Here is a 16,035-nt window from a genome sequence, read left to right on the forward strand (position 1 = left end):
GCAAATAGCCCATCAGATTAAAACTACACTAGCTTACTTAAAGTCATAAGTCATACTCAAAATTCATTATAGTAGTCTTTTTGACAACATCTCTTGTAGCCTAGTGCCAGAGGATAACAAAAGAAGTTGTTAGAAATGGTATTTATTAACTGTAAAATACATATATACATCTGCGGTACACACGGTACGTAATTTTGGGGTGTGTCAGCAGGGGCAGAACTTGCCAATATAAGTGTGAAATTGTTGTTAAAAAAAAAACATGTGGAATGGTTGTGAAAAATATACCAGTTAAAGATTATATCAAAAATAGCTTGTTTAATTGAAAAGGTTACATAGTATGACTTTAATCTACACAATGTGGTGATGTGCTGGTACAGGCACTCTCACCCTTGTGCCTTTGGGAGTAAACGCAAATGGATTTTGGTTTTGGTACTGGTAGAGCACTTGTAGTCATGATGGTTCATACTTTTTGTCTGTGCATCTGTCTAGCAGTATGACAAAAGGGCATGAGAGCACTTATAGGCACAGTGATAATGTTCTGGGTTCAAATCCCATGGGGACTGCGTAGAGTGTCATGTGTTCGTCTAATGTGCATATTGGCTATCTCCCACCAAAGCATGTTAAATACAGTACATGCACCTGCAACTGCCCTCCACCAAAAGGCACTGGCGATAGAGCTGGACTCCCGGAACCTGCGAATGGCTGCCCACTGCTCCAAATGTTTACAGTGGGTTAAATGCAGATGACACTGTACTTGGAAACAAACTTAACATTTTAGTTTACTGCTTTTGTACAGAGACTACACCCTGCATAACCCATTTTGTCAACTATTCTATGTGAGGGTAGGAAGCTGTGCTGGATTCCCTACCTTCACTACAGTTGGGGATTCTAGGGATTTGTTATCTACTCCACTTCATTATGACTGATTTTGAAATAAAGAGAAGTTGGAGACGTTCCTAAAGATTTGCGGCTACCCATACGCAGCGCAGTAGAGAGGCAGATGAGTTCAGGCAAACCTTTCCAGCTTGGCCAACAATGGTAACCCATGGTAACATAAACCCACTTGAGCCGACCAGAGTGAGACGGCAAAGCATGCAATGGTGCTCTTGATTATCTTGGTTCCAAAGAGTAGGTCTACTTGACATAAGTGATCAATATAATAATTTAAAATATGGAGTAATATAGAATGTGTTGATGGGCAATAATTCGGTTCAGAAACATTTCAATTCTTACAAAGTCTAACGTGTGCAACTGTGCATTTAGTGTTAAGAATTCATGTGTTCTATCGATTGTACAGATTCAACTAAATTGATCTGCTAAAAGAAATTATGCTGGCCTACTTTTTAGTGGTGTAATAACATGTGTAGAATCTACCCTCTCACCCACTCACTGCTCAACTGACTCTTAACTCCCACTCTCTCCCTCCCATGTATCCCTTTTTTTCAAAATAATGTTGAGAACTTGTTATAGGGCTGAGTAATATTTCATTTAAATTGGTCTGTTCAAACATATTATGCAGGCCTAATTGTTTCACAAGTTGTTATATTGCCTATTGATTATTTTTCCACTATAGACGACCTGTATTCTCCCAACAAATACATGACACATGTGGTTTCTTTTTTACCCTCAAATAGGATGCATCACAACAATTATAAATCAGGCAACAAAGCCAGGATTATAAATCCTGATCTGATCAAAAACAGCCAGTTTCTCTGCCTGTGGGTCATGTGCTGCACAACCAATACAGACCTGTTTAGTAACAAAGATATTTAGGTCAAAGGTCCAAAGACAACAGGATAGGGCTGTTGAAAAAATAAAAAGAATCTATGTTCTTAGCTGCTTTTGTTAATAATCAACCTAGTCTTACACAGGTCAGTAAGTCCATTAATGCTGCTGACCCAACTGGATGTCTATTTTCGCTTTCCAGTGCCTTAATGGTAGAACCGGCGGTGCTCTGATTCGAACTTCCCATGGAATACATTTGCAAGCCCCTGCTGAGGTAAAACCAAACAGCTCACCAGGCAGCAGATGAAAACACGAAACCCACACCTTCTGCATTACCTGACACCCAACCAACGGTTCTTCCTGGTTTCAGGCCAAATCAAAACATTCTGCTGCTCTGTGGGTGCTCACTTTGCTCTGCATATAAACAATGTTCAGTTTCAGCTTTGGCTCTCTTAATTTGAATCCATTGGGGTCTGTGCATGCTTCACTGTGTGGTGCCATCCACACCATTACTCTTTGTCTCTGCTCTCAGGAAAGAGTGGTATCTCTGCCCCTCCCTGGAATTTGACCCCAGCACCTGCACCACAGATGCAGAGATGAGGCAGTTCTAATTGTCATTAGCACTTGCCATGTAGCAGACAGCAGCGACTGGAATGACAGGGACTTTTGTTTTTTTCTTGACAACTTCAGGGGTGGGGATTTGTACAGTAAAGATTAAGACACTTCATTATCATCTAGATAATTAGCGGGCAATACCTATACCTCATATATACAGTAGGCCTGCTTTGCTGCCGCTGTCTGGGAAACATTTAGGGCAAAGAGAGAGAGAGAGAGTGAGTGGGTGGGTGTGTGTGTGTGTGTTCCACAGAGACGCACACATCACAATTAGTACCTTACTTAAACCACAACAATAACTGCATACAAAAGACATTTTGCACAAGCCTCCCTGAATTTGAGCAGCTCATCTTGCTCTTGCTGTGATCACGTGAAAATCATCAAATATCGATTTGGAGGGCTTCAGGGAAGATTCATTCCAGGTCTCTGTGATACTTACATTTTAACGTGTCTTTGCTCGATATCCACTCTGGCAAGCTCCTCCTCCTCCAGGTCAGAATCCCCCCCTGAACTGCTCTCTGTCACATCTGAGTCAAAAGCACTCTCAGCTGAGTGTAAGTTGGCTGTCCCGCTCAGGTAAAGCCTTTCCAGCTCCGAAGGCATAGCGCCACTTTTTAGGAAGCGTCCTAGGCTGTATCTGCTGCCCGAAGACGAGTGGCGGCCAGCCCTCCACGTGGCTGTGGGGGTTACCACCTCCGACTTGCGGTTACTGGCCAACAGTCGACTAAGAGCCGAGTCTAAGAAGCCACCCAGCTGTTGCTGTACATGGCGCTCCACTTGCTTGGCCTGCACCACCTGGAGACGCTTACGAAGCCGCCGCAGCCGGTTTTCTATCTCGCCTTGGCGGCTGCTGTTGAGTAGGGTGCGCTCCCTCACCTGGGCATCAAGACTGTCCAATGAGAAAGAAGAGGAAGAAGGCAGCGCTGCAGGTGAACAAGCTGGGGAACCTTGCTGGCTGCTTCCTGGTCTATCCCCTTCCGACCATTGTAGCTGATTGTTGGGCGTGTCTGAACTTGCCTCTTCTAAGTTTATCTGGTCATTAGGCTGAGAGTTACCATGGGCAAAGGGAGAAGGTGCGGTAGACTGGACCGGTGGTGGTTCAAGGTTGTTTCCATCTGTGTTTCGAGAGACCCCTGAGGAATGCTTTTGCTTAAGGGCCCCTTTCACTGGGACATGCCCAGTTATGGTGTCCGTCAAGGTCTCAGAAGCCATGGGGAGGCTCTGGAGATGGGTGTCCGTGGTGGTCGCAGAGGGCTTGCCACCATTCACTGCCATGACGCAGCCAGAGCCGGGCATGGCGGCCAGCTTTCTCGCCAGTCCATTGACAGGCGCCATAGGCTGGCCGCCGCCGTTGGTGTTGCCACTCATGAGGCTCCTGAGCTTTCCACCAGAGAGTTCAATTGTCTGCCTTTTCCTCAGCAGGAAGTCTCCTCCGCCGTTGAGCAGGGAGCTAGGCAGGATGCCGTGGCTCTTCAGCACAGACTGTTTGATGAGGACGCCTTGCAGTTTGATCGACTCTTTACTTGAAGGGACAGACGTCACATCAGAGCATAGGTAAGAAGCCACCAATGGCTGGAGCTTGCTCAGGGCCGAGGCCTGGGATGGGGAGTCGGTTTGCGGCTGCTGCTGCTGCTGGGGCTCGGTCTCCTGGTCAGCACTGCAGAAGTCGAGGGGACACTCTTGGGAGGCGGCCTTGCGCTTAGCGGGGCCACTGGTGTGGATGAGGATGTTGCTGGCGTTTCCGTTGTTCTCTGCACTGCCTGGGGAGAGACTGGAGGACGGGGCAGCCAGTTTGAAGCGGATGTGGTGAGCTTCGGCTGGGGCGTCTGTGAGAGCGGGCGCCATCGCAGCCATGCAGTGCAGAGGGACGGGCACCGCGGCCTGCTCCACACCACCCGCTTACTGCCCCGCCAGAGGACAGCCTGGAGGAGAGAACCAACAAGAGATGAAAAGTCAAATAAGCAGGTGAGGGGAGTGGTGACTGGGTAACTAGTATGCACAGGCACTATAACGAATGACACTGAGCAAGTCAAAAGGAACGGCCTTAGGCAAGCATTACATTTCTTTTTTGTACCATTAATTAATAATTTAAGACAGTTCAAGATTTAAAACCAGAAGAATGCAACTAAGTGGCAGTCAGTGACAACCTGAGTATTATTTGCAAATGGGTGTCTGGTTTGTGATAAATTAAGCACAAAAAAGCACTGAAATTGACTCTCCTGGCATAAAAGTTAAAAAGAAAATCAAGAAAAACCAATAGGCATGCCCTATGTACCTCTATAAATTAAAACATGCAATTGGAATCCCAGTGCAGCTTCTTTAAGCATGTACGGTTAGTGGAAAATTACAAACCCCGGCCAAGAGAAAAAGGGCAATTTTTAAATATTTGAAACAAGGAAAATGCACTACTGCTCTTGAAGCTTTACGTGGATAATAATAGTGCATTACAATTACGAAATTTAAGTGATTGTCTATGAAAATCCATTTCTAATCTAGTTCAAAGCCTAATCTAATGAACTGGTGACTCACTGACATTTTGTTGACCTGCTGTTGCTAAAATTGATACTGCAAGAGCACCAGGCAAAACACTGCAGGAGAATGGGAGGCACATCTGTGGCGACCAATTTCAATTCCACCTACAAAACTGCTAATTTAGCAATTCCAGACAGGATGTAAACATTTTATTGAATGACTTGCACCACATCTGTATTTTGGTCTGTGGGTGCCCTCTTCCAAGACTCCTTTCTTTTCTTTTTTTTTTACATATAAAAAGGAATTAATGAGTTGCAATGACCTTGGGGGTGGGGTGCTGAAGCTATAGACAGGATGTCAGTAAGCAGTGTAGCTAAATCCCAGGCCAATACATTATTTTGCCACACGTGTGTAGTCTCCTTCACCTGTGTGAAGTTGGCCACTGCCATTTACAAACAAAGTGCCTCATATGGCCTAATAAACTGTATAATTTGGGACTAGTTGATGAGGGCAGAAACAGGCAAAGCCCATGCAAATTATTCAAACCTTACTGGCCTACATGTGCCCTGGTAAGTCAGGGTTTCACATAAGGGCGTGTAAGTAGGTGGATTTAGGCCTTAGCATTAGTCCAAAGCACATGATGTCACCCTACCTAGCTTCCTGTCATTTTCACATGCAAAAATCAAAGATTGGTTGGTCTTCTAAAATGTTACAATTGTCTAACATTAGACAGTGAGATTAGACATTAGAAATGTGTTTAGCAAATATGATTATTTACAATAATAGTACCATGGGAGAACTACGACAGGTTAGTGTGTGTGATCCAAATGTTGCCCACTTATAACAAAATCCTACATCTATTCTAAACCAATGATAAAAAGCAGGCTATGTGGCCGTATGGTCTTGTCAGGCCAGATGAATGGGGGGCTTCAGTATTCCACCGCAGTTTCCAGTCAGCGCGCACTACGCCATGTTGGTATTTCAGAAGGAGATTATGCAATGCAATTCATCCACCTAAAACCGCCCATTCCGCACCAACAAATACACCCAACTTATACACAAATACTGCCGTAATTAGCACGAACGTCGCTTAGACGTGATTATCTTTGGATTGACTATCTTCCGGTAAAACGTCGTGCCACAACATCCGTTTCACCTACAGATTAAATCTTAATGACTAGAGGCGTGGGACTGTCTACATTTACCCCCCCACACACACACACACACACACACACACACACACACACACACACACACAATGTGTATGAAAACTGGTGCCTGGTGTAAATGTCTTCCAGTCACTCGTGGCTCTGCAACATTTGAAGAGCCTGCATTCCCGATAGTCGTCACCGAATATCATCCAGAATTCACCGTGGTCTTGCGTTACCAAGACCAGCCATTAAGGAGTGGGGGGGTATAAAGCAGAATAAACGCAAGCGAGCGATCAGATGGGGATATCCAGCTAAACCATGTCACTCAATACACTGCGTGCAAATTAATGCGCCTGGTTTCTGGCTAGGGTTATAGCCCAGCAGAGCTGCTGATGCAAGAAACAGCCTGCTAACGTAGCAGGCTAGCATGCAGGACTAGTCAGCCAATTGCAGTATAATGTTACCTACTCACATCACATTATAACCATATAGTACGTGCAGAACATAGAACTCAAGTGTTTTTCTCTATGTCGCAAAGGCGTAACGTTATTGTAGCCCTTCCGAGTCTCGGTAGCCACACTAAATGTAATTACTCTGATCGCCTGCCAAATCCTACACTGGTTTGCAAATGTTAACGGTTAACACAGAGGCGAGAGATGATTACTTGTAAAATAACGTTGCTTAAAACATAACGTTGAAAGCCTGCGACTGGCGAAAAGCAAGGAAGAATCGCAATGGATCACAACTTATTTACGTCAAATCAACGCATTAAAGCAGCAGATCGGACGGACGCTGCAGGGTGAGATCTTCAGATAAAAGTCATTACGCAGTTCTCTGTGATGATGTGGATTCACAGCATTGTACTTGTCACATAATGTCCATGTTAATGAAGATAATGTCACAAGTAAGTTGGGGAGTAGACCTGCCTGTTCAGGCTCGCCAACTGGCTAGAGGCTTAAATTATGACCATGTCGCCCGACAAAAGTGACGTATTTTCAACAAAAATAACGTTATTTTCCGCTGGCCAAAGTGTCGACGTGAGACGCGTCGGTACTTTTCCCAGTTGAAAATAGCGTCATTATTGCCCGAGCCACACGCTCGCGCGACAAGTATACATTAGCCCTAACAAAGAAAAAGGAGGAACCTACCACGTGACGAGGTTGCACTATCCGAGGGAATTTCGGCCAACAAATCCCCCACAGTTTAGACGAAAAACAATAAACCGTGTTTTAATCACAAAACACACCACTTGGTTAGATGACTATGCCATCGATCAGTCCAAAAAAACAAACCAACCGGGTTGGCTGGAGAGCCCGGGTTCCAGAGCCGCCTCGGATCCGTTCCGGAATCAGGCAAATGGGCGAATCAACCCAACTACACCTTGCTTCTGCTGCTGCTCGCCCTGCTAGCGCGCTAGGCTAGTCCGCCTCGCCGCCTACACAGAATATGATACAAGGCCGGATAATGGCCCGTTCCGTTCCAAATATCTTCAAATCTATTCGCACACACGATAATCCCGTGTCAAAACGTCCGATTCTTGGTGCGCGAAGGTGGTCCGAACGCCGCTTCACAGCGAGCCTTTTCCCCCAGTTTCAGGGAGAGACGCTCAGAAAATGGCGGCTAGCTCCTCTCCCTCGGATTTGAGTCTGACAAACAGAAGTGCCGTGTGTGTGTGTAGCGTGTGCGCGCGTGGTGTGTCTCTGTGTGAGTGTGTGCGTGTTGCTCGCGGGTAGGCGGGAGACATTTCTCATACTCGCCACTAGAAGGGCAAGATAAGAAACGACATGAAACGCTCTCCGGCAGATACACCACAGGAGGGCATTGTCTTTCAATGTCTATCCTGCACTCAGTTATGATGAGAAGACAATGTGGATAATAAGCCCAAATAAAGTAACGTGAGTAGTGCTTAAATACCGAGTAAACTGTGAACAAGAGTTTGACATTGTCACTGGTTTGTGGTTTTATTTTCCTCTCTTCAGTTTTACGCAAAACACTTTTTTTTGGTAGCTGCGATATAAACAGCTTATTACTATGTGTTACTTCATAAGCTATACATCTCTCATTATTACATACAGTATTAGAAAACAAGCTGTAGAATGAAAAGTAAATCTAGCTATGTAATTATTTGTGTTAAGTTAACAGTAAACATGTTACACATGGGTGTAACAGTAAACACGTTACACAGTTCTATTGGGAATAACAGACAACCCCAAGGGAAAAGGGAGGAGTCGGGTATGACTGCAGTTCAATGGAATTGTACACAGGAACTGGACTGGCCACTATTACAACAGCTATATGCTATACAGCCAGTGGCCACTTGAAGGAGCTTTTTCACAACCAAGAACAAAAGATCTAATGTTGCCATTTAACCTCCAGGAAAGGGAAATGTAATAAAATAGCCCTTATAATTCAAGTCAACGCTAAAATGTTAGACATTGCACAGGACTCGTTTACTTGAGAATGTCTGGCCTCTGGCCTACAATAACGTTACATATGTGACACTGATATTACAAGTATGATGGGGTAAGGGTTTTGAATTTCCACAGCTTTTATAACTTTGTAACATGTGAGCAGTCACTCAACATTTGCTGATAACTTTAACGTTATCTAAGAATTCAATCATAGAAAATCTGTCAGCACTTCAACTCTTCCAAGTAAATAATTTTTCTATGATATGATATGATCAATCACAGTGCTGGAGGACATACATTAAGTCAAAAGTCTCGTGTGAAATGCATGCAGTTGAGCCATTTTAGGAGAAAAACTATTGCACATATGTGCATAACTACAATGTTCTGTAACTCTGCTTGTACAACATTTTTGTCAATCATACAAGTCTCCAAAGATGCAGTAACATCTAATGTTTTATCAACTATTAGGCTTCAGCTAAGATTGCTTAAAAATCTGTGATTGTTTAAGGACTGAGAGTTTTGTGCTGCAAGAGAGTGACACATGTGTAGTTTAGGTCTACATAGTTCAATTTCTGTCAATGTATAGAATGAGTCATTTAGAGTGAGGTTACAGCCTAAACTGCTGCCTTATATTTACACAGTATGTTTGGCATGTCATGTATCTGTCACCACCAATTGTGAAATTAGAATAGGCTCAGTCAGTATCCCAGACCAGCAGGTGTTTGCCAGTAACGATGACAAAGCACACCAATATTCAGGGTTTGCACATACAGTTTCCACTTGATTCTGTAGGTTATCAGATTAAAAATGTTGTTGCATTATGTGTGTATGCGTCTGCCTCAATGTGAATAATTATGGTTTTATATAATATATAACCATCTTGGCAAAATGGTCGGGGTACAACATATAATTAAATCGAACTTAACTCTTTAATTGATTATTAAAAATAATCGATAATGGATAATTTAATAAAACTAGAGTTCAGGCCTCACAGCGACGTTATTGGGCGATCCGACCGATACGTCTGAGTCATAGTGTCGGGGTGTTAGGCAGAGTACCTGTTATACCCATCTGTCCGTGTCCCTTTTGTGCCCATACATGGAGATCTCTGTACCTGTCTAACTGTGTATATTGGCTTGCCCATATATGGGCCTATTGGTTGGATAGGCAGTTCTGGACAACTGGATATCTATATATGCCCATATATGGACATATCGGTTGGATCGGCGGTTCCGGACAACCGCATATCTGAACATCTCGGTGGCGGGCACCGCACTCCCTCAAGTCCTTGCCACTGCGCGCCGAGTTTTGCGGTCGGATCTGTGGCTCTTGACAACCAGAGTTCCATATATGCCTATATATGGGCATATCGGGTTTGTTTATGGTTACGGTATGTCTGAGTGAGTCATAGTGACATGCCTATAAATGGGCGAATCGGGTTTGTTTATGGTCACTGTATGTTTGAGTCATAGTGACATGCCTATATATGGGCCTATTAGGTTTGGTTATGTCTGAGTGATAGCCAATATATGGGCGTATGGGTTTCGTTTATGGTTATGTCTGAGTCAGAGTGACGTCAGAGGCCCGCCGGCCGGCCAATTTTAATATAGGATAATCAATTAATAATCTATCCCTATTTTGGGCTGGTAATTAAAAGGTGAAAATTTCCCCCCAAAATTTAAAAACTCAAAAATAGAGAAAATAGCACATCTACAAGCAAGCTCACAACACATCGTGAGTTTGTACATCAGCTATTTTCACACTTTTTGCATGACACCATTGTGTGACGAAAATGTGGCTTAAGTGGTTAATCGATTCTTTGACATACTTAAGTGGATAATCAATTTGTTGATACAATTTTTTTTAAATAGAATAATCGCAAAGAATATAAACGATAGTTGCAGCCATAAACTGGTTTGTTATTAAGCAGGTGTTACATGTCAAATTGCAGTTATTGACAGCTTCATGCTATGGCAAATATTTGTGGCTAATCTCCACTACTACACTGACACGAATAACCGGCAGAAAATCTTAATACATAAACGGCATAACAATTAAAGGAATACCTTGTACTCCATTTCGGAGAATCTCCTTGCAAATATCCCCGCAGCCATAACTGGTATTTCCACATGAGTAAATGGCATAACACCTAAAAGACAAATAAAGGAAACATTAAATAAGTTTACATTAGGTTTTATTATTCCAGCACCAAGCAAGATTCAACAAAATAATTGGGTGACTGAATACAATGTCACTGAATGTCTTTTCAGAGAAATGTATTTAAAAATAAGTAGCCAGTCAAGGTATGACTATTCACTGAACTGATTTCAATACAAAACCAATTTTTAAAATAAAATTGGAATAGAATGATACATAAAATATACAAATATACTTAGCAGTCCATGTTACAAAGGCTTAACTGATAAGTATTACATTTTTTCTTAATGCCATTCTTGTAAATTATTGCATAAAAAGACTGAAAATGAAATGGTCTAGCCAGCTGAGTTTATTTTGAAAGAACAAGAGCTAATGTAATGGCAGTAGTAGAAGAAGACGAAGAAGAAATCGCTTACGAACGCAAGCAACATCGTGCATTTAAGTTGAGAAAAATAAATAAACATTAAAGTATTGTGACGCCCACAATTAGCTTAAAACCCTAAGAAAAAAAAGTATATAACACCCTTTTCAACCTGAATACAATGTCAATTAGTTTATTTTTCTTTGTAATTCAATTAATAGTAACGTTACTTTCTCCATAAGCTAGCTGGGCTGGCTACACTCACACTGGCTAACGCTGGCCATACGGAGATCATATGGTATCATTTTTATCTTAAATGCAAACAGAAGGTTTTCTTTCCATGAATTTCAGATAATCAATGAACTTGAATATCATTTTGCATGTCTAACGTAGCTAGTAAAACTATCAGTTCTCGCAAAAGTACGTGAGCTCATTTCAAGCGCTCTACACAGTTAAAACGTGTCTTGAGATTTGTTATGGTCATTGGCCAGGGAAAAAGTAAACCCTATGCAATCCAGGCACAGCTAGCCAGCATGCTAATGCTTGTTAGCTTCCCAATCCCATACTGACTTACGATGAATAGTGTACCGTTTTATTCTTTGCATGTTTGTCAGAAAAACGTGCAAAAAGTCCAAACGCGTTAAAGCTGTCCTCATAAGACTCAATTAAACGAGTTTCTTTTTTCTGTCACTGGGAACATTAAATTATTTGTGCAAGATTAATAAGACAAAATCTTACTTACCTGCTTGTCCTGTTACTAACCGTTGACGACTTGATAACAACCCGCCCCAGCTCGGCGATTGGTCCAGGTTTTGAATCGGCGCTTTTTACTGGCTATCACCGCTGTCAATCAATGCAAATACCCCGTACAGCGGAAATGTGGACTCGAACTTCAAGAAACTTCATTATACCCAAATATTTTCCTTCTGAAATATTGAATTGCTTGTTTCCCAATCACACTGTTTGTTGTACATTAGTGCATTGGCTGTATTCTCAAATTAATGTTGTCAACTCAAAACGCTCGCCATCTATCCAGTTCAACTGCATTCTGGCCCATAGCTATCTATAAAATGCATTATTTTAAATGCATGGTCATTAGCATTATGCACAATCGAGCTGCTCAGCTTATCTAGGCCAATTAGTTTGACAATTTAGAGAGCCAGCCACCATATTTTACGTCAGTGTTGACCAAATAAATGTATTGTTTTTTGTTGTAGCCTATGTCAAAATGTGCCTGTGAAGTAATTCCTATTCCTGTTAGCTATTACTATCACGTTTTCAGATCATTGCCTAAGCTAGATTTAAGCAAACATGATGTACAAGAAAGCCTGTGAATGAGGATGTGGGTTGGGTGATATAATGGAAGGAACAAGGAGATGGTGGGGCGGACCACAGTGAGCAAGGGCAGAGATAGAAGAGACATCAGTGGAGCAGCTTTAGGGTAGAAGGCTAGATGGCCAGGCTGTGGTACTATGATAGTAGATAGATAGTCTTGGCATTAAAGGGGAATGTACCCAGAATTTGTCGTTTGTATTGAACCCATCCTAACTATTAGCACTGGGAGCAGTATTGCTATCAGTGTCAATGTCTTTCTCAAAGACGCTTTTACTAAATTCCAGGAGGAGCAAGGGCCAAGCCTTCTAGTTCGCAGGTACTGACACCCAGGTCCTGACCTCTTGAATTAGGCTACAGACCCATTTAAGTGTTTGTGAAGCTGCAGTCTTAACTGTTTACCTACAAGGTAGGATCATTTATTTTACTTATTTAAATGCATCAACGAAGGGGCTCTCATGATATATCACCTGCCAGTGCAGGTGCCAGTGCTGGTGACCCTCACAAAACATCACCAGATGTTCAAGGGCAGATGTCCAACCAACTGGTAGTTGCTGGGTACAAAGTGCTGACTGCTGTGGAACACACAGCAACCACAATTACATACTTTAACACTTCTTGGTGTCGACTGCTAACATGTTTTAGGGTGTTTTCTTACCTGAATGAATAGTGATGTAGTAGCCTATAGGAAAGACAGTGTCGTTCTTCATGAAAAGCTCTAAGCTGATTATTTCCATTTTAAACTCAGAAATATGGCCATGTTGTAAACAAATGTTTACTTGATCAAAGAATTATCAGACAAAATCAACTGGAACACTATCAAATTGAAACTTTTCAAATTGAAATTTATAGGTAGCCTACTCCCCTGATTGGATGAAATTAGCAACCCAACTGAAAATATATTTGTTGTTTACTGAAGAGCTGGAGAGACAGGGAGGCCCCTGTTACTGAAAAACACTGTAGCAATGATTATCAGAATATGGAGCATTAACATTTTGTTTTAACACCAAAAATCTCTTACCTCTAAATTATGTTTTTCATGATAATGCTATTTATTTCTATATGTATATTTTTATTTTGTATTTATTTAGATAATTGTTCAATTCCCAGTCAATTGTGAACCACCTTTTGTGTAAATGATTAAAGGGTAAAAGTGCTTAAATTTCGGTCAGCTTAAATATGAGCAGTTTATTTTTCTTGACCAATTGAATTGTGGGATAGGCATCCTCATCAGAGGATGCAGCGTGCTATGATTTAGAGGTCATTGTTGCAATTAAAAGAATAATTTACTGTACTTATTTATTATTATTGCCAATAATGGCATCATGTAACTACAGATAAGCAAATCTCTTTAGGCCTATATGCTTTACAATTACCGGCCTACAATATGCAACACAACATCTCTTTATCCATCCTGGATTGTTTCCCTGGATATATTGTGTTTCGGTGCATGATTGACATTGACACAGCTGTGTGGATATAAATCTACATCTGCAGACAGTTGACGTGCACCTCTATAACCCCCAACAAAGTGATGGTCAGAATGGTGACACATCCCATAAATTTGGCATAACTGACTTTCTTTGCACTATAATTTATTGCATTTCTTGGCAGCTGAAGAGTTTCATCTTGCCAGGGCTTCATCAGAGAAGGCTCGATTCACCACTGGGTTTCATTTGTAGCTGTCGTGCCACAGAACTGCAATCTGGCCTTTATTACTATAGCCTAAAGCTCTTCCTTAGATTTATCTCCAGACCCACCCTGTAGCTATAAAACACCATTGACCCTTTACCAATATTTCTCTGTTCAACCATCCCCCACTACTGTTGCTTTCCTGGAATATACACCTGCTGTCTAATCGTTCATAGTTGTTTATTGTAGGGTAGCCTACAGGTAAGACAGGTGGTGTCAATGAATGGGGGAGGCAGAAGGCCTTTATTTTCCAGATTTATGGGATGGCTTATTTCTCAAGCTGTTCACAATTCAGGGTGTTTTCCCCACCATTTCTGTAAGTGAATTTGGTTAGGGTTTGTTTTTCAAGAGAACCTGTATGAATTCACTGAAACCTATATTAAAAAATATGAATGTAGTGGCCAGACAGTGGCCACTAGATGGAGGTGTGACTCCACCGTCATCAGCTTCCCCAGCATTCTGTCAGCCTGACTGCAGGCTTCCAACAGTTTGATCTGTTTAATGGGACCCGCAGTGTCCTGGCCAGCATGGATGGGAGTTTACACATGGGACACATGCTCTATCTAGCGTAATATCTTAAATGTAACAGACATGCAAACGATAAAGCATTAGGATTCCGTTCTGTAACCACAGTGCTTTTGCCTTTCACCAAATCACATGAGTCTGGACTGGCAATGTGTAGACGTCAAAGAAAGCAGATGGAACTGAGAAACAACAGAAATACAAATCATTTTAGGAATTACTACATCATATTATAATATTAATATGTAATATTCTCCCTAGAGATTTCTTTTATTTTGGTCCAACAGTTGTCTTATCAACTGTGGTTGTGGGAATGGATTTGTACTTGTAATTGAGTGTATGACTGAGAAGGGGGAAAAGAGGAAGAAAAAAAAAACCTAGATACACATAATGTTCAAAAAGAGAAAACAAAATGTTCGTCCAAAATGTTGACATGACAATGTTGACAATGTTGTCCTGATGGTACAACAGTGCAGGCTTGTCTGCATCATCATGTATTTGGTCCTCGCTCATGGCCTGCATGGCATTTGGTCTCCTCACTCCCTACCCCCTCTTTAGTGTACAATTCAGTGAAAGAAAAATGCTTGAGAGACCTGGTGGCCAACCTTTACCAAAAAAAAAAAAATTCATGGAATTTATGGGAAATGTCATCAGTAATAAACCTGAAAACCCTTATCCCTACCAGATCATTGTGGACAATAGGACATAATCTCCTGTCCTGATTTATCTCCAGTTCTTTGTCTTTAGATCTCTGCAGTGATCTGAAGTTACAAATATAGATATTCCCTTTTTGTCTCTGAGTGTGGAAGAAAATGGCCAATGTTTGTCAGGGTATAGGAATGACATATTTATAAACACTTCAGTTCAGTGTTACTGCCCCTTGAGCCGCATACATGGAATTTAAAAGGATCACACAATACTCAAAATGTATTTTGTGTGTTCCCAGTCTCAAGGGCTTGAAGACCAACATAGCCATAGAAATGTCATTCAGAGTGCAGCCTTCCACTCTGTACCTGGCAACACTCATTTCAAATGTGCCCCAGGCCAGCTACTGCAGATATTTTTTTAACTCCTCTTCAATCAAAGCCAACATTCACATTATTGTCTTAACCCTATAGCATCCGTATTCTGGGACGAACATTCGGCAAAAACTGCACATCTACAAGCTCTCGACACGCTGTAGATCAGACATTTTCGGCAAAGAGATTCAACAAAGTATATATAGGTTTTAATTGGTTAAGATAAAGTTCAGAATGAAAGATGTTGGAATTGCATTTCGTTTGTTTATATGAATTAAAGCTGTATTGTGTAAATGTTTTGTGAATAAAATGTTCTTTTGTCCAATCTGTATGGTGGAGTATGTAATACAATATAACTTATACAATTGGGGTGATTGTATTTGGTCTCCCTGTTCTTCTATTGAGACATTTAGATCCTTTGTCTAGGTTAGACACAAATTTAGACCTGAGGGCTAAACCTTATATCTACCATGAGCAAGCAGGCAGGTGCTGTTAGCATACTGTTAAAAAAAAGCAGCCCTTGTGCAGGGGACCATGGTCCAATTCCAGGGCAGAACAGGGAAGTCACAAAGAGCAGC

General features: G+C 41.8%; 1 protein-coding gene across 4 annotated transcripts in view; it reads right to left on the reverse strand.

The window, feature by feature from the left end:
• LOC308104677 (KAT8 regulatory NSL complex subunit 1-like) overlaps positions 1 to 11,653 on the reverse strand; it is a 42,433-nt gene extending 30,780 nt beyond the window's left edge. For 2 of the 4 annotated variants that reach the window (XM_080455150.1, XM_080455147.1), the window contains exons 1-2: positions 7,112 to 7,623; positions 2,780 to 4,262 (exon numbers count right to left, since the gene is read on the reverse strand). In XM_080455150.1, coding sequence (XP_080311276.1) covers positions 2,780 to 4,194 — 1,415 coding nt within the window. In that variant the 5' untranslated portion in view covers positions 4,195 to 4,262; positions 7,112 to 7,623. Of the gene's footprint in view, positions 1 to 2,779; positions 4,263 to 7,111; positions 7,624 to 10,440 lie in introns of those variants that run through there. The other 2 variants (XM_080455149.1, XM_080455148.1) reach the window with 2 other exon arrangements.
• Between the last annotated feature and the right edge of the window lie 4,382 nt (positions 11,654 to 16,035).

Source organism: Gymnoscopelus braueri, assembly GCF_963280865.1.
Source record: "Gymnoscopelus braueri genome assembly, chromosome: 17".
In the NCBI taxonomy this organism is placed as follows: Eukaryota; Metazoa; Chordata; class Actinopteri; order Myctophiformes; family Myctophidae; genus Gymnoscopelus; species Gymnoscopelus braueri.